Here is a 22,755-nt window from a genome sequence, read left to right as displayed (position 1 = left end):
GATCCTGTTTCCTCTTAATATATCAATAAATATATCTTAATTTTCTGTAGGTGCTTTGGGAAAAAGAACACGATTTCAGGAAAAGTATGTAGCACAGCTTATACTTGATGTCCAAAGGAAAGATGATGTCCTCCTTCCTCACCGTGAGCTAAGCCCAGCACCTACTCCTCTAGAAAATTTAACAAAGGTATATATTTGAAAGAAATTGTTCTTTAGTAGTTCAGAATTTTTAAAAACCCATTTGAACACACAGCAAAGCTTCTTTTCTTGAACATTTGTGCTGAGTGGTTGGAATCTGAGTAGGATGGATTTATTTATTATTCTGAGAGAGTTTTGGGGCAAAATCAGATTATGATTGTGGGGCTATTAACAGTGGATTTATTTGGTTTAATTTGTTTATTTTGTGAATTTTGGGTCTTTAAGGGACAATCAGAAGTTAAGACAGGTACTTCTATTATCTATCTATTTTATAAATCTAAATGAATTACAGATAAAATGTATATAAATCCCTAAAATGGGTTGTATGGCTCTAGTGACTAGCTTATTCCATTTGATGCACAGAGCTTTTCATGTTATATCATATCCACATGCTGTGGTGATACATTCACTTGGCACATGTTTTCTTGTTAAACTCTTATAGTCGCAGGTAAAGAAGACTGTTATTTAGTTTAATAATATTTCAAAGAAAGTATACTATTAATTAGACCTCTGTCCCTGCCCTTATTTCCTTCTGCCTAAGAGAGACTTTGTATCTTTTTATAGCCCAAAATGGAACTGCTGAGGTTTGCCTGGTCAGCAGAGATAAGTGTATCACCATGAAGGTTTCTAGCACCTGACACCCTGTGTCTCACACTTTAGAGTAAAACTAGCATTCAATGGCTAGGGGCTAAATCTTGAGAGGTGCTGAACAATTTCCACTGAAGTCCGAAAATCAATATGTCACATTCTGGGGGTGCAGTTTGGACCAATAAGGGTTGTGTCAGTGCCTGCCATGTAACGCTGGTTGCCTCAGAATGCTTTGCTGCTGTAGCTCACAACCTGGGTCGCTCACAGCCATTCTACCAGGATGCAGGTCACATGCTGAGTGTGGGGTGGGGGTGGAACTGCAGCTGGGCTTGAGTTCCCTGCAAGCTGGGGGAGGCAGCCGCAGCTGGGCAGGGAAGCACTGAGTCCAGTGCGGCGGGGGTGGGGAGGGAGGGAAGGAGGAGAGCTGCAGCTGGGCTCAACTCCCCGTAAACTGTTTATTACTTACCTGTAAATTGAGGTAAACACACATTCCTTTGGCCTGTTTAACAACTTTGGCCTAGGCAGGGCTGTCTAGGTTTGAGCATTTGCTAGTAACGTCATACAGGGGGAATTCATAGCCTGACATGTAATGTTGCTGCATACGTTTCACCATGATACTATTGAATAGTGGGTATTAGTTTTCAAATGATACATCACAAGGTGTATTTTGTACAAAGACTATTACAATAGCATGTAGGATGTGAATCCAGGGGTGCTTTCACTCACACAGGGTAAGAAGAGCAAACATTATAGCATGTGTATCTAGGGTTGAGGGGGGGAATGCACAATATTATATTGTATTTAAGAAATAGTATATGATGATATGATTCAACCTTGAAACATTGTCACACAAAGAAACAGCTCAGACACAACATTTGCTTGCCTGTCCTTTTATTATTTTCATTATGGCATTTGACTCACCCATCTAGAAAGATGACTTGCCTGTTCAAAAAAGCTTGTTCCAGGTGAGTGGGCAAGTGGAATTTCTTAATGCTGAGAGAATTGAAGACTGTATTATAATGCATAAAAGTGGGACAGAGTAAGGCTGTGTGTAACTTCTAAATCTGGCATTTGCTGATTTTTTTGAGTGCAGCCTTAAAGTCCTCTTAGTGTTCTGTGGAAAATGGAAAAGTCCACTGAACAATAAAACCTATTAATTGCAATATATGGTGAATAACAGTTCTACAGAACATAGCCAATATAGATATGTGACTTTGTGCTTGACTAGATGCAATCAGTCTGACCTAGGTAGTCTTTAATGCCATCTGACGCTAGCCAGCTGTAGGCTACTTCTGCACAACAAACTAGGGGTGTGATTCCCCTGCTTGCATATGCATATTTGTGCTAACTCTTATTGAGCTAGTATGAGTATAAATAGCACAGGTAGCAGAAGCAAAGGCACATGAAGACCATTGGGTACGTGCTTAGTAAGAATAAGCTGTGCCTCTGTAGCTGCTGTCCATGCTACCATGGCCACACTTCTGTTTATACTCATGTTAGCGCGATGAGAGCTAGTGCGAGTATGTATGTAGGAATCACACCCTTAGCTCGTAGTGTAGATTTAGCCTTAGTGTCTGGTTTCACAAAAAGAAAATATATTTTGTACCTCAGAACAAACAGTTTCAAACTTTCTTTCTGTTGCAAGAAGGTAGAAGAATAGAGCTTTGGGACTGTAAATTCTAGAGGCCTTGTCTATAGTCAGAGTTGCACAGGTAAAACTAAATCACTTAAAATCATGTCTCTAGTTTGTGTGGAGACAAGGCTTGAGATACGGTGTGTTAGTTTAGGACTCTTAAGACGATTACGGTATGTTGAATATTGTTGGATTAGTCTTAGTTGATATCTGAAAACAGTCCTGAACAGCTTCTTTGTTTTTACATGTAGTTTGTCAGCTTGGTTTGCAAAATCATATTTGTAAGACGTGATCTAATTTCAGGATAGCATATTTCAATTAATCATCTTTCATAAGTAAGTTAAGAGTAATTAAACCTGTTCAGTCAGTCTAATGGCTGCTGTGAGAAAATTTCTCTGGCTTGTAGACTAGAATTTGGAAACTGCTTATTGATTATCTTACGACTCCTTAATGTAATTTCTATTACTTCTGATTAAGTAGAATCAGTATATGAGCTTGCTGCTCTGTTCTAAAGTTGCTGGCTCATATTGGAAGAGGATACAGAATTTTGGGTTGATTTTGTTTAGTCAATACACAGAAACTGTGGTGAATACCAACATATTCTTAAAATGCGCTTTCAATATACTTTAAAAAGAGAACAGAGTTGCATATTTTCACAATAAAAAACCCTGTTTGTTTTGAGGGAGAAGATTACTAGAACTTCTTAGTTTTATTCTATATAGTGTTTTAGTTCTAAGAATTTTATACTACCACCAGATTCAAGCCTTTTGGCCTCAAGATTAAACTTCAAATTATTGATTTTATAGATTATTTTTTAGATCCTAAATTTAACGTCACCATTGAAAGGGTCAGTAATTATAAAACATTGCATACTCAATGAACATTGAAACATAAGGTACATTACATAAGGTAATTACTGAAAACCATTGTAAAATCCATCCTGTCTTGTGACAAACCATAAAAACAGCCTCTTTCTTGGGTGGTGTTGGTAACGGGGGGAAAAAATTAAGTAAAGATAGTGTTATTGCCCCCCTCTCTCTTACAGACAATATTCATTTTCTTATTAGAGCACGGAAGATGCCCTCAATGTCACATCTTTGACATTCTGCATCACAATGACTAGCCTTCTGGTAAAAAAAAAGAGTGGATGATGCTCCTTTCCACCATTCAGTCAGCTGGAGAGGTTACTGCTGAAGAACTATAAAAGCTGATTTTCAGTTCAGTTTATTTATAAAATATCTATTGTGACTTTTAAACAAATATGTTCCAATGTGATATTAGGGGCAGCAAAATAAGCTTAACATAATTACTGTAATATTTTGTCATTTATTTTAAAATGCTTTTCAACAGAATTATGATTTAAATGATGACACAGTGCTCAACGAGATAAAATTAGCAGATGCTGATCAGTACCAGTTGCCTGACCTGTGTGCAGAAGAGCTTGCTGTAATCCTTGGAGTTTGGTAAGTTTATTGGTATCTCTGTTCCTTTTGTAAAGTCTCCTTAGAATCTTTGCAGTTGTGAAGTGTTAACCAAAAAAAAAAAAAAACCCCAAAAAACCTGCCGTGAAATAAGGCTTTTTTTTTTTTTTTTAATCAAGACTAGAGCATATTCTAAGCCATACTCTTGATAAAATCTTTTCTTCCAGAGCAGGGAGCCAGGTCTGGGAAGTTCCAGCCCTTTGATTTTTAGGACTTGAGTACTGACGTACACATATGCACATGCGTATCACCTTACTTTAATGGACAGCCTCACATTTACACTTATACTAATATATTATTAATGTATCTACCTAATGTAAGGTATTGGATTTTCATATATTTGAGTGGTTCAAAATTTGGGTAAAAAAATCAATAAAAACAGATTATAGCTTTTGTAAAATCTGGGAATTTTTCAGTAAAAGTTAACAAAACTGAAACTAAGAGCCTTGAGCATATAATGTGGTGGATGACTGGTTAATCTAAGAGCTTCACAGTGTGAGTGGATAAAAGGGGACACACTCGCACACAGATTCTGTCACAGTTTAGAAAATGAATAAATGTCCAATGATATCAGTAATACTGCATGAAGTAATATATCACTGTGATCCTGGGAAAGCCCCCCCCCCCCCCCGTGCCTCACTTTACCCATCCATAAAATGGATACATGACTAATTATCTGCCTCATAGTGAAGAGTCTTCGTTAATGTTTGTAGAGCTCTTCTAGAATTTACAGTGAAGGCCCCAGTGAGCATGAAGTTAGTAATGAATTATATTTAACTTTTGAAGATTACTAAATTGAACTGTTTGGGAAGGGACCTATCATAATTCTATGTGTGTACAATGCCTACTATACATATGGGCCCGTAATTAGTGATTATAAATAGAAACAATTCAGGAATGTTTTCAAACAATTAAAATATAAATGCTGCTAATGTGATTTTAAGAAATTAAAAGATAAATAAAGTAGATCTATTATTGAAAATAAAGTAATTTTACTGAGGATTAAGAATAAGGAGGTAGACAGATTTAAAGAAAGTTCAACGCAGAGTGTAATACATGAGGCAAATATATTATAAATGGGCCAGCAATTAGCAGTGATGGAGGACTAGTGTTTGTAACCTGAAATTTGGTAGGCTTATACATTGACATATTTCATCACAAATATAAGGGAGATTGATCCTTGGACAACTAACATTACAGAAATATTGAGCTATTGGAGGTGGTCATGTAGTTTTGTAAGTAGTAAAGAATTTGCCTCGTAATTTGCTTCACTACAAAATTTTCATTCCTTAACATTCTTGCACTTAAAATCAAGGCCCATCATTTTTGTTTTGTGGTTGTTTTTATTTACTGAAAAAACCTGGGAATTCCCACTAATAAATTCCCTGGAAATAGTAAACAAAATAAAAACTGAAAATAAAGGACCTGAACCTAGAATGTATTTACAGGACCATTTACACTATAAGCCCAGGTCTACCCTTACCTGGAGATTCGGCGGCAGTCGACGGAAGTTACGCAGACTACGCAGAGTAACTTGCATAACTCACGTTGACTGCTCTGCTTCCCTTCTGTGCGCTGTCTTCACTGTGCTGCGCCGACGGGAACAGTATTCTCGTCGACGCAGTGCTACGCTACTTGAGGGGGTGGTTTTTACTCAGTCGACTTCCTGATCGATTGAGCGGGTCTACACTGACCGCTCAATCAATCCAGAAAGATCGATCTGGCGGCAACTTTGCTGCCGTCAGTATAGACATACCCTAATTGTCCACATGTGTCGCATCTAAACTGTGGATTCTTTCCCAGAAGAACATCAAGATCTTATAGTCCAAGTGGAAAGGCTGATTTGTACTTGACAGCATTTGTTCTTCCCCTTGTTATATATATTGACTTGTCAAAAACATGGATTTACTGTTGTAGGAAAAGTAGTAAAGAGAGTACACCAATAATATCTCAAAATAACTATTTGAGATGAGAACCTACAGACTGAAGAACCACTCCCAGTACACTTATATTTACTCCACTGCACACACAATTCTCCCCCATGGGGAGAGGATGAAAGAAATAACTACACTGACAGATGTTAGTCAAGTTACTGGTGTGCTACTGGAGGATGCTCTGACACTAAGGTGATGAGTGTGATGTAACAGTCTATGTAGAACAGACTACCTATCTATTGAGCTGAATAACCTGATGGTAAATATATTTGAACTTGATGGTTAACAGCAGACTCTTGAGACGTGTTGAAAGGAAGGATTCTCTAAATTTAAGTGAGCTTTACTTTGTGTTGCAAACGTCTATACATGTACCTGCCCAACTCCAGGATGAACCCACAGGCTTTGGCTCTCAGCTCCTGTGTGGGTTTTGATTGTTGGTGGAGGAGTGATACTTTTGAGTGACTGCCCTTGGCACATTGTCATGATACAGGATGTAATATGTTAGGGAAGGAGTTAGAGTAATTTCCTAACTCCAGGCTCAAGATTCCTTTCTTTGGCACTGCCAAAGAATTTGAAATTTTCATTGACTTTCAGTCTCCAAATAGTTTCCAAAATGATGCAGACCATGCTTTGTTCTGCTCTGTTCTTATAATTAGTGTTCAGTACTACATAAATGACATACATTGCTGAATTCCATTCTCAGCAATGAATACTTTTCCTATATATAAGTAAGATTTTAGAGACTGACCTGGTTTATTGGAGAATTACAATGTACTGGTGAGGAAAAGTCAGAAATATGAGTGAATCCTGTATTTATAATGTGTATACCAGTGAGTATTGCAGTGTTCTCTGAAAAGTGGGTCATGTAAATCCCACTGAAATCAATGGGAGCTTTGCATAGCTAAAGGGTGCAGGATCTGGTCCCATGTGTTCAACAATACTTGGGGACAATAGTGTGAATTAAATAATATTTCAGCTATTGAAAAACTATTTAACCACAAATACATAGGATTCAATGGAATTCACAGAACATAATCTGTCCTGCAAAAATTCTTAGCTTCAAACTGGTTAAAATGCTTAAATAATGAAACAAAGTACTATTCCAAATGTTTTCCGTCTAATAAAATTAAGAGCCTATTAAATATTTTTAAAAGTCTTAATATCTCATAGCAGCTGTCTACATAAAAATCCAAGGAACACCTCGTGCAGTATATTTAAACCGACATGGAATTAATGTGTTTTAACTTGAACCATTTATTTTTTACCCTATGGCACTCTTGCACCAGTATGATGGGGGCAGAGGAGAGAGAAATCCATTAACAGTAGTTTGGTGTAGCAGGTTTCATTTACGTATGATGACAAGTTACTATGTGTATTGTGTCCAACCAGTTTTCTGTGGCTTCTGTTGTCTTTGCTATGGCACTTTATTTTAAATTTGTTGACTTTTTACTTATCTTTTCAATCAATCTTCATTTGGGAAACTACAGTATTTGGTAGTTTATAAAATGCCCAATTGTGGCTTGCTCTGCCTCAGCATGGACATGCAATTTCTCCTCTGCATCACTTTCTTTGATGCTTAAGATGACTACTTGTCACCCCCTGGGATTTTTCCAACTGTAAATCCTCTCTCCTCTGCTTATTCAGTTTGATTCCAACTTCAATCATCACAATGCACAGGATCCAGAATGAAGTCTAGCTTATTCAGTTCCAGAGAAGTGATTCCAACCAGTGCACAGGATGGTGACCAGAATGAAGTCTAGCCACCACTCTTTCTTCTCAAATTGCTTTTGCCAAAAAACAGACTGTCCAGAGAAGTTTTAATCTAAGGAAAAATAACTTAATCAGTGCCCCTTCTGATAGTGAGATAGCCAGTGATTTGGGCAGTGAAAGGCAAAAACCAGTTTTCTTAACTCTCACAAAGGTAACAAGCACTACAGCTCTTAGCCTTCATGGTATCCAATGGACCTTCCTGTATGTGAGACCTCTCCATGCCTCCCTTCTGACAATATGGGTTCAGCATTCCTATGCAATCAGATTACCTCACTACAGCAATAACCCAGTCCCTGAGGTGGTGGAACAAATACAGGAAACTGATCAAGGGAAGATATTTAATGGTCAAAAGCACAACAGATCCCTCCCTGGCTTTTTTTGTTTGGGAAATTATTTCTTCCCAGAGTGCAGAAGATGCACTAGTTCGCTGGAACTATGGGCAGTTGTCAGTGTTATGAGACACTTAGTGACTTGCATAATTGCTACTTCTTTCATGATGTACAGCAACAATTGCACACTGTAGCTTATGCAGGATGGGACTTGCTATTGAGAACAGAAGCTGTCTACATTCTCCTTTGGGTAGAAAAATGCAGAAACTGACAATCCTGGCCTTCTAAGGAAAACTAATAATTTAGTCTGATTGACTGAGTCACCCAAACGTGTCCATAGGACATCAGGAATTGGACAACAAAGTATTTTAGCTATTCTCCCTGGAATGGTGGATCCCACAAAATTGATTTAGCTACATCAAATGATAATGAAAAGTTGGACCTCTTTTGTTCCAGACTTTGGGAGAAAATAGCATGGAAGACAGATGACTCTGTGTCTTTCCCCAACAAAGCTCAAGTGGCCAGGAAAGTTGTAGAGGACAGGGTCATCATCCTACTGAGTATGCTGAATTGGACTTTCAGATCTTGGTTGTCCCAAGTGATGGAAATGTCACTTTGTCCCTCATGAGAATTACCCCACACTGAAGACCACTGATACAGGAGCTATCTGTGGTCAGTATCAGGACAGGTTGGAACTGGTGACCCGTATCTTATGAGAATACATCATTGGAAACTTGGTTACCCTGCTCGATTGGTTGGTGTCCTCCTTCAGTCAAGGAAGGGACTCCACAACCAAAACCTACTACAATATTTGGCAGGATCTCATCTCCTGCAGTTGGGTCTCCATTCTAAATCAGCATCTAATAAATCCTGCCTCCACTTTCATTTTGATGGATTCATTGAAGGGATGGACATTAGTATCTTAAGTATCCATGTGGCTGCGTGCACATTAGAAGCTTTCTGGATGTTCACATGGAAAAAGTCTTGCATTACAAACTCATGTTTCCGTATTAATGAAAGCAGTGGGAAAGCTTTGTCCTTTTATAAATACTAACAACATCAACTGGAAGCTGAATTTTGGTTCTTTGAGAATTGAATGGACAGCTCTCTGAACACGTGGCTACTACATAGGGCTGGAATTATAACCTTGTCATCCCCTTTTGTACCATCTGATGAACTTCATATTTCACTTGCACTACATTATGGGATTTGATAAGCTAGTCTGAGTTGTTTGCATAAAGAATATCCAATTATTAGGAGCTGTGTACCCATTTCCTTCTTTGGCTTTACAGATACATCCTACTGTGATTAATACCCTTGCCAGCTCTCATCTTCTGCTTTGTTTTTGGCTTTTTCCCTTGTGTTTACTCACTACAATCTGCTGGCAGCACAGTTTACTGGGAGAGGATCCCTCTGTCCTTGCTCCTTGACATACTGAGAGGAGAGTGCAGAAGTCTTTTTACCTTTTAGTACCTGTCCTTAGAGGTTATCGAGTTTCTCTTTGGAGAATTCTGTACCCGTGTAGACTGGTGGCACCATCTGGCAGGGGCGTCGCAACCCGTCCTCGAGCCCAGTCTCCAAGGAAGGTCACAGCGCCTTGGTCTATGGGAATAAGATCACGGATTATGAGTCTTTAGTTCCAGCCCCAGGCAGGGCGGACTTCCCTTGCAGTCTGTAGCCCCCTGTCCCTCACGTAGGGCAGAGCTGGTAAGGAGTCTATAGCCTCCGGCCTTCCAACAGGCTGAGCAGGCAAGCAGTTTTTTGTCCCTGGCGCTCAGGCAGGGTGGGGCAGGCAATGCAGTCTATTGCCCCTGGCCTTCCAACAGGCGGGGCTGGCAATGCAGTCTATTGCCCCTGGCCTTCCAACAGGCGGGGCTGTTTAGCAGTCTTTTGCCCCCGGCCCTAGGCAGGGCAGGGCAGGGCAGGCAAAGTAGTCTGTAGCCCTGGCCTGCAGACAGGTGAGCTAGCAAGCTCCGTATCCTCTGGCACACAGATTCAGAGGAGCCAAGCATTCCCGGGGTTGCTAGGGAAGGAGGGACGGGGACGCAGGCCCACCTGACTTCATTGCATCCCAGCCCAGTGCCCTAGCAGTGGCAAAGTGGTTTGCCACGGAGTCAGCGGGGCTCCAGCCGCAACACACTGATTAGTTCGACTGCAGACTCGGCCAAACTATAGTTGGCTATCCCTGGGCTACTTCCTCCCACCCTGACCCCGGGTACCTGCAGCCATGTATCTTCCTCCAAGTCCCTGGGGTAGATAGCGAGCGGGAGTCCCACAAATCCCTCACCGTTGACCAGCGGCAGGTCTGGAAACTCCTCGGGGATGTACATGGATGGCAGCTCCTCCAGGTCACATGGTCCCAGGGGGTCCTCCGGTACACCGGGTTCAGGCAGCTCCAGTGAGTCCCCGGCATCGGGCAGCTCCTCTAGATCAGGTCCGGCTTTGGGGGGTTGCCCCCATTCAGTGGTCTCGGGTAGCTCTTCCCAGCTACTCGGGCCTGGTGTCGGGGACAGGCCTTGGAGGGTCTGGTCAGTGGGGCGGTTGCTCCACAGGGCATGCGTCCGGCCCAGACTACAGCCTTGGGGAAGATGCGTCTGTCTCCAGCAGCAGCTTCCCCCTGACTGAGCTGCTAGGCTGGCCTTTTAAACTTCCCTTTCCTGTCCTGACTCCACTCCCTTTTCTCCCGGGGTATTTGGCCTGCAGGGCCTTGTTCTGCCCAGCAGGGGTGTTGCGACCCTTCCTTGGGCCCAGGCTCAGGGGAAGGCCGCGGCGCCTTGCTACAATCCAGTTACCCATTGAACAGTAATCCTAATATAAACAAGTTTCTAGAAAGACACAAACTGGGTTTAAAATACTTTGCTTAATGTATCTCAATTGACACTGTTTATAAGCTTAAACTAGATAAGGTATCTCAGCTTGTTTATGAGAGGGAGTGGGTAAAAAAGAAAACTGAACACCTAACAACCCTTGAAACTAATCCTTTCTCTGACCACTCTGCTTCTCTTTCTGTGTCCTCCTTGATACACTTATTAAATCCTTCCCCTAGTTTTCCCAGTTTTTTGAAGGCAAAAAGATATAATAAAGGTTGCTAAATCAGCTTTGTTCTCCATCCTCTAGAAAATGACTCTAAGGAAGAGAAAATTCTTAATGATTAATGGCCATTTTCAAGGGCTTAACAAGCTAGCTCAGGTACTATCTTTTGAAGACCACCTTGACAGCATGTAGCATACGCAAATCTATTTTCAATGATCTGTGACTTATGGACAAAGGCCCGAACCCTTTGTTGCACACACACAAAAAAACCTTTTTTATTCATAATATTGTTTTCTAAAAGATGTTTTAGATTTTTTGCAAATTTGAGAAGCATGGTTTATATATAAAAATTCTACTGATTCAATTGAAATTTTGTTTATATTCAAATAATTCTTGTTTTACAGCATAGACTTCCAGAAGAACAATCCAATACACAAGCTAACTGAAGAGGAACTTTTAGCGTTTACATCAGTAAGTAATTTATCTCTGCTTTTTACTGTATATATATCTTCCTTTGACTCCACTCAGTGAAGTACTCAGTTGTGACCCATCAACTATTCTGGTAAAACGGTTTATGAATAAAATCTAATCTGGTTTTGGTCTGTTGCTTCCATAATTATGGAAAAGCACATTATCCTCTCTCTATCTCAAAATTAAATCGGTGCTGAAATTCAGCTTTGCTTGTTTCACCAGCTCTGCACTATAAAGTTTATATTTAAAAAAAAAAAAAACCCAAATACTATTTTCATTTAAATTTCTTTTCAAAGCATTTAATGATATCATTTCTGACTATTTTAGATTTTGATTCCCTGTTGGAAGTTGAAATGTAGTGATACAGGAAAGGTCTTTACAACAAACTCTCCACACTAATTTAGTGCTGAAAGCACTTCCCTTCCTTGTGATAATCTGACTGACAAGAGTCTTTTGTATATTGAGTGGAATAGTGCAGTCAGAAACAGTATTCTGATCCTTGAGAAGCCTTAAATACCGGACCATACATATGCTTTTTTTTTGGCAACTGAACTGAAGTAACTGAAAGCTAAATGTGTTTTTTGTTTAGGAACCTTTTTCCTTTAGCATTGTTTCTATCTGTTATGTTTGACTTATACCGAAAGTGGAGGATTGTGTTGTAGTGTTCTTTAGGGTGGCCCACCTAAATCCAGGTTTTAGGGTTAACTCTCTGTGAACTTGTTCTGTGTTCAATGTCAAGGTCCATCAACATTTTTAAGTCTGTCATGAAGAAAAGAAATTAATGGGGGGGGGGATTTATTGAAGTATTCAAAATTATAATAATATAGTGAAAATGTATTAATGGTGTTTTTTATCATGTCCAGTAGTTCAAGAATAAGAGTGCCAGTGAGTGGCCTAAATGTCTTTTAACTGAAGCATTTGCTCTTGGAAAAAGTAAAAATATCAAAGGAATATGATGTGGAACTTTCTAACCAATGTAAAGGAGTGTTAACAGATCAACATTTTAGTGCCTTAGTATTTGGAGTGGCAACATTTATCACACAGTTGTTGGCCAGAATATATATTGTGATATGGTGAAGGCAGAAGGCAGTAGAAGAGTGCTGGATGGGAGATATGTGAGCCCCAGAATGCTCCGGGCTTTGTTCCCTGCTGACTCACTCAGAACCACTGGGGGCAATTAGGAGCAGCTGAGGCTGATTAGTGATCAGCCAGGTGCTCCATAAAAGGGCTCCGCCCCAAACACACAGTGCACGAGCTGGAGGAAGTAGGAGTGCTGTGGTGAGAGGAGTGCTGAGCGGTGGTGATAAGAGTACGGAGCTGTGCCGAGGAACGAGCTGGTGAGCAGAGCACTGTGGTGGAGCAGTGAGGAGGAAGGTACCAGCTCCAGGAGCCAGAAGGACTGAAGGAGGGGGAAAATTAGCGCAGGGGAAGAGTGTGCCGTCTGGAAAGCAGTACCAGCAGCACATAGCTGCTTCTTATAGGGCCCCTGGGCTGGGACCCGGAGGAGCGGGTGGGCCCGGGTCCCTACCCCCTCCCTGTGGGAAGACGGGGTGACGGGCAACTTCCTGGCCCACTGCAAGCAGTAAGGTGCGAGACCCACTGAGGGAAGCCGGCCATCAGCCACAATATATACAGAATATATACTTGCTAATCAGATGTAAATACGAAAAACAAAGCTGGCAATATAGTCCTGTTATAGTTTTTTAAATTATCCAGTCTTAAAGTTCTGTAGATGCTTTTTGTTACTTTTCTCACAATGTCAGCGGTGCAGGGCGCAATATGTGACCTTAGTAGACCTTCCAGCATTTTTACCAGAATTGGGCAGCAAAGACATCACAGCAAAGTATTTAAGTGTTGATTTGTGCTGGCTGGTTAAGCCTGACACTTCAGGGCTTATCTTCACTGCAAAATTAATTCAAGTTATAACTCAAGTGTTGTCCCTATTTCAAGTCCTGTCTTTGGGGAAATCCATAACTTAACAGTATTGATGTTTTAACTCGAATTGGCTGGCTCATCAGAGAGTATAAACTGAAGCAGTAGTTAGCACAACTTGTCATCTGCTAATGAAACCACTTTCCTATGTGGACACAGGCTAAAAGTCCACTCAAATGTGGCCAGTCCTCCCATGCCTTCCCATGTTTCCTCCCATGTACCCAGAAAGAACAGATAAATCGCCCCACAGTTCACAGGGAGAGTTTTCATAGAGTGGCTCATCTCAACAAGACTTAACCATCCAATTGTTTAGTCTAGTGGTTCAGGAATATCTATAATTTCGAGAGTAAGACTGAGAATCTTTTTAAAAAAAAAAAAAAAAAAAAAAAAACCATGGCAGACTGCAAGTTGGAGATCTGCCTGTAGTGACCATACAGGCTACTTGTTTCACTCCTCACCGGTGCAATCACAGTGTATTCTTCCTGCCACCTGAGGAAATAGATAAGGATTAAGTACTAAGGGTAAAATCCTGACCTCACTGAAGTCAATGACAAAACTCCATTGACTTTAATAGAACCAGGATTTTGCCCTGTAAATTTACATACAGTTAAATAATGATTAAGGACAACGGTAAGGGTTCAGTGTAGTTAATCATCTTTATACCAGAAAAAAGGAATAAGACCTATGAAATACAGTAGTAATCTTTCTGCAAAAGATATAAATTTAAACTTTAGTTGGCCAGCCTTGAAGTGGTGTATGTCAGCATTATATTAATGCCAAGAATCTATTTTAAGCTTTTGCACTTCTTTAATGCTTTCCTTGAGAATCTTAAAGCCTTTTACAAACATTCAAGTAAGTTTGGTGTCTTCACTGAGAGATTTTTACAGATGGATAAACAAGCAGAGTGACTTGCAGAAGGTCATACAGCAAGACACCAACAGCACTGGAAATAATTTTTCTCTTTGGCTTGCCTAGATCCATCTGACAACACAATACGTATAGGTAATTGTAAGCAAATGGTTCAGGAAGCTGAATGAATAACTATATAAATGTACTCACTTTTGTTTACGTAGCCTTTTAAGCCTTGTCCCTGGAAGATGATTTAAAATTAGCACTGCTCTGATAGATAAATTAAGCCTAGTGATATATACGTGTTTTTTTTAAGTTACACTGACAGCTGTTTGGGTTTGAATTAATACTTTGTGAAGAGTGGGGAGTTTGAAAGAGAAGTGGGGAAGGAGAAAGGTGAAGGGTGAAATAAGGGAAATGGGGAAAGAGTAGAGGTATGAAGGAAGAGAAAATAGAATGAGGCTTTACAAGTAAACCCAGAATGAAGGAGCAAAAATATCTGAAGAAATGTTAAATAGGGACAAAGAAATACTAAAGTGGGAGGGGAGTGGAAGAGGGAAGAATATTAAAAAACACACAATCATAACAGAAAAGAGAGAATTAATGAATTTAGAAAAAAATATGCTTAAATTTAGAAACATTAGCCTAAGGATAGATTATCAATTTTAAATTGTTTTATGTTATACAAAGTTTGCTAGAATGTTACCATTCTTCTTTGAGTGGTGGTCCTGTTGTATTCCACTGAGGGTTATAGGCATGTGCCATGCATCCAGAGCCCTACATTTTCCAGTAGGTTCCATAATTTTTTATAACAAGTGCCCTTCAGTCTCGCTTTGCTGTAAAATATTAGATATTGCTAATTATTCGGTGTACTTATTAAATTCCAGAGCACTCTTACCCTATTTCAAGGTCTGCATAGCTCTATCAAATTCCCTAGGATCTTCATGTCTTTTGTCTGCTGCTCTTCATGCCTCTGCTACCTCCTGCACAACTTAATAATTAATGAAATGCAGCAAAAATCTAATTCAATTACTAATTTAAATAATCCTTTAATGTTAAATTCAATTATTTAAAAATTATGAGAACAGGACTTAACAGGATTGCCTTGACATGTAAGATATATACTTGTAAATGACCAACGGTTGGACTGATATCTACTTTTTAAACTTTCTCTTTAAGAATTTCAATATTTAAGCACTTCTGATCAGGTGTTAAAACAGGAGAAACTAAATTAACATAGCATGTGTGCTGTGGAGTAAAAGTAAGCAATCTTATGATCTCTTATGTGATATTGCTTAGGAAATCATACTAACTGATATTTGTGAAATGATAGAGGCCCATCGTTTGGGCGAATCTTCATATAGAGAAAAAATAGAATAGCATTATCATGCCATCTAGTGGCCATCTATTGAAAATTATGGGTGGTTTTTACTTGTACTCCCTTCTCAGTATTTATAGTAAACATTTATTCTAGTGAATACAAGTATACTTATTTAAATGTACACTTTTCTGGAACTAACATACCTTCTTTCTGGAGGTGCTACAATTTACTTTACATGAATCATAGAATATTAGAGTTGGGAGGGACCTCAGGAGGTCATCTAGTCCAATCCCCTGCTCAAAGCAGGACTAACCTCAACTATATCATCCCAGCCAGGGCTTTGTCAAGCCTCAGCTTAAAAACCTCTAAAGATGGAGATTCCACCACCTCCCTAGGTAACCCATTCCAGTGCTTCACCACCCTCCTAGTGGAAAACTTTTTCCTAATGTCCAACCTAGACCTCCCCAACTGCAACTTGAGACCGTTGCTCCTTGTTCTGTCATCTGCCACCACCGAGAACAGCCTAGCCCCATCCTCCCTGGAACCCCCTTTCAGGTAGTTAAAGGCTGCTATCAAATCCCCCTCATTCTTCTCTTTTGCAGACTAAACAAGCCCAATTCCCTCAGCCTCTCCTCATAAGTCCTGTGCTCCAGCCCCCTAATCATTTTGGTTGCCCTCCGCTGTACTCTCTCCAACTTGTCCACATCCTTTTTGTAGTGGGAGGCCCAAAACTAGACACAATACTCTAAATGCGGCCATACTAATGCCGAATAGAGGGGAATAATCACTTCCCGCGAACTGCTGGCAATGCTCTTCCTAATGCAGCCCAATATGCTATTAGCCTTCTTGACAAGCAAGGCACACTGCTGACTCATAACCAGCTTTTTATCCATTGTTACCCCCAGGTCCTTTTCTGAGAACTGCTGCCTAGCTCGTCGGTCCCCAGTCTATAGCTGTGCATGGGATTCTTCCGTCCTAAGTGCAGGACTCTGCACTTTTCTTTGTTGAACCTCATTAGATTTCTTTTGGCCCAATCCTCCAGTTTCTTTAGGTCCTTCTGTATGCTATCCCTACCTTCCAGGGTATCTACCACTCCCCCCCAGCTTAGTGTCATCTGCAAACTTGCTGGGGTGCAATCTACCCCATCTTCCAGATCATTAATGAAGATGTTGAACAAAACCGGCCCCAGGACCAACCCCTGGGGCACTCCGCTTGTGACCGGTTGCCAGCTAGACATGGAGCCATTGATCACTACTCGTTGAGCCCTATGCCCTAGCCAGTTCTCTATCCATTTGATAGTCCATTCATCCAACCCATACTTCTTTAACTTGCTGATAAGAATACTGTGAGAGACCGTATCAAAAGCTTTGCTAAAGTCAAGGTATATCACGTCCACCGCCTTCCCTACATCCACAGAGCCAGTCACCTCATCATAGAAAGCAATCAGGTTGGTCAGGCATGACTTTCCCTTAGTGAATCCGTGTTGACTGTTCCTGATCACCTTCCTTTCTTCCAAGTGCCTTAAAATGGATTCCTTGAGGACCTGCTCCATGATTTTTCCAGGGATTGAAGTGAAGCTGACCGGTCTGTAGTTCCCTGGATCCTCTTTCCTCCCTTTTTTGAAGATGGGCACTATATTTGCTTTTTTCCAGTCCTCAGGGACCTCCCCCTGTTGCCACGAGCTTTGAAAGATAATAGCCAATGGCTCTGAAATCACCTCAGCCGACTCCCTCAGCAACCTCGGGTGCATTGCATCTGGCCCCATGGACTTGTGTATGTCCAATCCTTCTAAATAGTCTTGAACCTGTTCCTTCAACACAGTGGGATGTTCGCCTCCTTCCCATTCTGTGCCATCCAGTGAAGCAGTCTGGGAGCTGACCTTGTCTGTGAAGACAGAGGCAAAAAAGGCATTGAGTACCTCAGCTTTCTCCACATCCTCTGTCACTAGGTTGCCTCCCTCGTTCTCTAAGGGGCCCACACTTTCCCTAATCTTCCTCTTGTTGGCAACATACCTGTAGAAACCCTTCTTGTTCCCCTTCACGTCCCTTGCTAGCTGCAACTCCAATTGTGCCTTGGCCTTCCTGATTTCATTCCTGCATGTTTGAGCAGTATTTTTATAATTCTCCCTAGTCATCTGACCAAGCTTCCACTTCTTGTAAGCTTCTTTTTTGTGTTTAAGTTCGCCAGAAACTTCTTTGTTAAGCCAAGCTGGACGCCTACCATATTTACTATTCTTTCTGCACATCGGGGTGGTTTGCTCCTGTGCCCTCAGTAAGGTCTCTTTAAAATACAGCCAGCTCTCTTGGATTCCTTTCCCCCTCATATTAGCCTCCCAGGGGATCCTGCCCATCAGTTCCCTGAGGGAGTCAAAGTCCGCTTTTCTGAAGTCCATGGTCCATATCCTGCTTTCTTCCTTTTGTCAGGATCCTGAACTCGACCATCTCATGGTCACTGCTGCCTAGGTTGCCACCCACTTCTACTTCCCCTACCAAGTCTTCCCTGTTTGTGAGCAGCAGGTCAAGAGAAGCACGGCCCCTAGTTGGCTGCTCCAGCACTTGCACCAGGAAATTGTCTGTGACACTATCCAAAAACTTCCTGGATTGTTTGTGCTCTGCTGTATTGGTCTTCCAGCAGATGTCAGGGTGATTGAAGTCCCCCATGAGAATCAGGTCCTGTGAACTGGAAACTTTCCCTAGTTGAGTAAAGAAAGCCTCATCTACCTCATCCTCCTGGTCTGGTGGTCTATGACAGACACCCACCATGACATCACCCTTATTGTTCTTGCTTCTAAGCACAGTAGAGGCAGCTAGCCAATGACAGGAGATTTTTCCAGACACAATCAGCTTAACCCTACCAGATTTGTGCAGGCAATCACATTGCTTTTTATTCTGGGCAACAAAGGGGGATTACAGTACCAAATACACAGAAAACAAGGAAAAGGTCTCCTAGATTAGTGCAGAACTGAGCATATAATAGTAATGCTGCAAGAGACCAAGAATGCTTGAGATCGATGCTCTACCAGATATAAGTAAATACTCTAGAATACAACGAAGTAATAAAAAATAAGTGTCAGAATTAGCCAAGATGGTCAGGGATGTAACTGCCTGCTCCAGATGCCCCTAAACTCTAAATGCCAGAAGATGAGATTGGATGACAGGGTGGATCACTCAAAATTGCCCTGTTCTGTTCATTCCCTCTGAAGCATCTGGCACTGGCTACTGTCAGAAGACAGGAGACTGGGCTAGATGTATCACTGGTCTGACTCAGCGTGGCTATTCCTATGTTTTTAAAATAATATCCGTTGAAGCATTTGCCTAGGACCACCTCATTAACTGCGCACAGTGACCTGAATCCAAATCTTTTCTTAATTTCATCTTTTGAGCCAGTTGATCCATGATCTACGTATTGTAACATCCTAAATTTCAGCAAAACTGTGTGTGGCTTATAACCACACAATCCTAAATCTTGCCTGGAATCAAAAGGCACAAATTAGACTCTAGCCTTCATGTGGTACTTGATATCAACAAAGGGTCTCTCTTACCTTTATGCTTTAACCTGAAATAGTATGTAGTTAGGGAAGGATCTTGTGGAAGAATCTGAGATAAAGTCTCTAACCTACCCTGCAGTTTAGAGAAGGAGTCTTATCATAACCTGAAGACTAGGCAAACCATATTACGTCTTCTGACCTTGCAGTGAGTGGGTTTGGTGTTTTTTATATGATGGGGAGAGTTGGTGCACCAGTCTCTCCTAAGGCATCTATTAATGAAAACTTACAAACGGCACTGCGTGTGCTTATTTGCCCAGCAGTTGTTTTTCTGCAACTTAATCTGTTGCAATTCATTTAAGCTAGTTCAGAGCACCTTCTTAAGCATTATAAAAAATAACTATGCACTGAAATTGGGCAAAAAAGCCATATAATAATGCTGCCCTTGGTTCCACTAGCATTATTTAAACTGCTTTGTGTGTATGTGTGAGTAGGCATCTTCTCAGCCTACATGGGGATTCCTAAATCTGCAGGCTGGTTAGATGGTTGTCATACATTCATCTGATATGTGCTGAAATCTCTCTTTCCTGAAGAAAGGAATGCCTTTCAAGATATCTTAGAAACATCAGAAATCTTAAATCACTTTAAAATCATCATGAGATTCCTTTACCTTGGGCACTCTTAATCAGAAGAGGTACTGGTGGCCTGCAGTTCCCTTTTAATGGATGTAGCGCAATCACAATTAAAATCAAGGTCGTATACGTGGGGTGTTAACAAAATACACTAATTGCCTAGTTCTGCACCTCTTTGAAGGTGCAGGGTGCTCTGAACATTCACGAAGTCTGTCTGAGTTGAAGATCTCAGTATCTGGTCAGGTTCAGGTCCTTAATTTAATTCTTTAATCAGTCTTGATTATAGTCCTTAAAATATCGGTATTGAGCGCTACAGTGGGGACTTGAATCATGCTAAAAAGACCATTATTATAGTTGAAAGATATGATTGAACTTGGCGGAGTTTTGGTATTGCACTAACAGTACTAACCATTTTTACTAAATACCTTTAATAAAGTACCTTTAATACTGCTAACTATTAAAACATTATTTTGGGGTCAAATACTGTTTATATCTATAATCCTGTTGATTCATCTGGATAGGGCAACCTAGATTTAGTGGACAGAATTTGTTGCTCAAACCTATTAATCTAACATCACATACACAAATATTTAATAGTGTGACTTCTTTATAGAGTAATTTATAGCTGAAATTGAAGAGTCATATACATATAGTAAATTAACTTTGATATGAATTACATTTTGGGTGTATGTAGGACTCTAGATTAACTAAACAATTGATGTTGGAATTTAATAGCTCTGTGCTGTGTGCAGGTATAATCTTCAAGATTTTTACAAAAGTACTGAATTGGACACTAAAATTATTAATTCTTTTCTAGTGTAGCCATTTCTGGAGCTATCACATTCTTATAATTGAATTGTTAACTGGATATCTTCATGTTAGAAGTTTTGGTTCCTATACAAATTACAGTGAAATGTATATTTGGAATGAATGAATGAATATTTGGATTTAGGTGTGACTAAAATAGTGATTCCATATTTTATCTGTGTTAAGGATTTAGGGAGACACTTTTCCCTAAAAAATTATTTTTCATCTTTTTTCTATTGTCATAGCACCTGGAGAAACTAATGAGGAATTAGGGCCCTATTGTGCTAACCATTACACAATCAAATAAGAGTCCCTGCTCATGGTTAAGCATGTATCGTTTTTCAGACCTTGTATGTTGTATTATTGAATATCACATAAAAATCAGTAATTTTAAAAGGAAAAAATATGAAGAATTATGATAGCAAATGTTCTGTCACCTCACTTTGGTGCTACTTCTCTGTCATTGTCTCTTCAGAATCAGCATTTGTTTCTTAGAGCTTTTATGTAGTAAGTGACAAATATATAGGGCAAGAAAACAAAGGGGAAGGTAGTTCAGCACCTTTCCAGATACTGATTTTTGTATTGTTTGTGTACTCCCAACTCCACAAAGATTTTAAATTCCAAGAAATGTATACCAAATTAACCTTTCTCTGTTGCCAATGGATTTTCTTAGTTTAAGGCTAAGAAATTACAGTTGTAACAGTTATTGGTTTGGTGTGATTTGGGGCAGTATTTTTCCCTCTACAAATTGATGTAAATTGATCCCCTCATATCTGGGTCCATAATATTTGCATTGGTGTAAAATTCCTTTTTGTGAATCAACAAAAGTGAATCCTTAAAAACCAAATCCTCTTCCTCTATTTACATTTTTGCTCCTTTCATTTGTTTACTCTGAATTTCTTTGATCTAGTTAATGCCTTCACTACAGTATGTTTGAGAGAACTGAGTAAACAAGAGACAGTAATAGTAAATGAGACTCCAGAATATTTCAAAAATTAAAATTTGTTAAAAATGTAACAGTAAAATATCTATTAAATATGATTTGTTTGTATATATTAACTTGTAGGACAATAAAGTTCATTACTATTATTGGAATGTAAAGTTGTAGCATTTTAATACTGTTATTGCTTTTTGTAACAGACTGTAGTTATGGCTTCATATGGTTAAACTTCAGGTTTTTTTCAGTCTTTGTTGACATAGTTACATCATCTTCCTACCAAGTCCGTGAATTCTATTCAGAAATGATGATAAAGACATTTCTGTGTGGGAGAGGGAGGTGCTGGGGGCAGGGTAGGCCAGGGCTTTGCTACACCAGGTCAATGCCATGAGATCCAGTTTCAGTACCATCAGCTGCTCTAGCATCAGGACCCAGAAGTGGAGCTGCTCCCAAATATCTTCCCCACTACTGCTTAGCTGTATTGAGCTCTATTGCAGGAGACAACTAAACCTTCCAGAGCTAGGTTGTGCCTAGCCCGACATGGGTTCACAGGGGAGGAGGGGAGTGTTCATTCTTTGCACTCCTGGCATACAATGATCAAACAAAGGACTCTAGCAGCAACAGTGTTACTAGGAAGACAACTGTGAGGAGGGTGAGCAAACACAAATGGAGCCGTAGAAGCTGTCGGTATGTGCTCCCCACCTTTTCTTGATTTCATTCTGGACCCCATCTTGATATGCCTGTGGAGTGATGGGGAGAAGAGGGGAAGAAAAGGTGTACTGCATTGGTTTACTGTACTTTTAAGATTTCTATGATTTTTTTGAGCACGGAGCTGCTTAGTGTCTTTATTATGATGCATAAAATTGGGCAGGGAAGGTTGACTGTTGTCCCCTTCAGACATTTCCAATCTGTGAGAGAATTTTTTTCTTACCATTTGAAGGGAGAACAAATCTTATATAATAGTTTTATGCCTTACTGTTCTCTTTGTGTTGATCTGACTACAAAAGTTAAACATGCAACCTTCTCTTGCCAAGGAAACTATAGGAACACATTAAAAAAACCAGATGAAACAGAACATAAAAACAAGATGTGATGGACGGGGGGTTGGGGGAACCTGTCCAAACCATAGGAACCAGAAATGGATGAAATGGTAGTGCTAGCATTCTTCTTGTTCCTAGGTTTTCCACTGTGCTGATCCATAATTCCATAAGAGAGACTATTTTTCTATGGATTTGATCTTGTGGTTGACCTGATTTTTCAAAGGAGGTTGGCATGACGGGTTTCCCCGGGGTGCCACTGAAACTGTGAGATGGCTGAGTCCTCTGGGCTCCCTCACACTGTGATGCTGTATCAAGC

The 22,755-nt window shown here is 40.3% G+C and overlaps 1 protein-coding gene across 3 annotated transcripts in view; it reads left to right on the top strand.

The window, feature by feature from the left end:
• The window catches only part of TTC27 (tetratricopeptide repeat domain 27), a 185,044-nt gene that overhangs the window by 37,819 nt on the left and 124,470 nt on the right, over positions 1 to 22,755 (top strand). For all 3 annotated transcript variants that reach the window (XM_067562651.1, XM_067562652.1, XM_067562653.1), the window contains exons 7-9: positions 51 to 187; positions 3,770 to 3,882; positions 11,371 to 11,437. In XM_067562651.1, coding sequence (XP_067418752.1) covers positions 51 to 187; positions 3,770 to 3,882; positions 11,371 to 11,437 — 317 coding nt within the window. The remainder of the gene's footprint in view (positions 1 to 50; positions 188 to 3,769; positions 3,883 to 11,370; positions 11,438 to 22,755) is intronic.

This window comes from Emydura macquarii, unplaced genomic scaffold (genome assembly GCF_026122565.2).
Source record: "Emydura macquarii macquarii isolate MOO-44397 ecotype Brisbane River unplaced genomic scaffold, CSIRO-AGI_Emac_v2 contig_2457, whole genome shotgun sequence".
Lineage (NCBI taxonomy): Eukaryota > Metazoa > Chordata > Testudines > Chelidae > Emydura > Emydura macquarii.
Note: the sequence above shows the minus strand (reverse complement) of the source record. Positions and strands in the feature narration are given on the sequence as shown.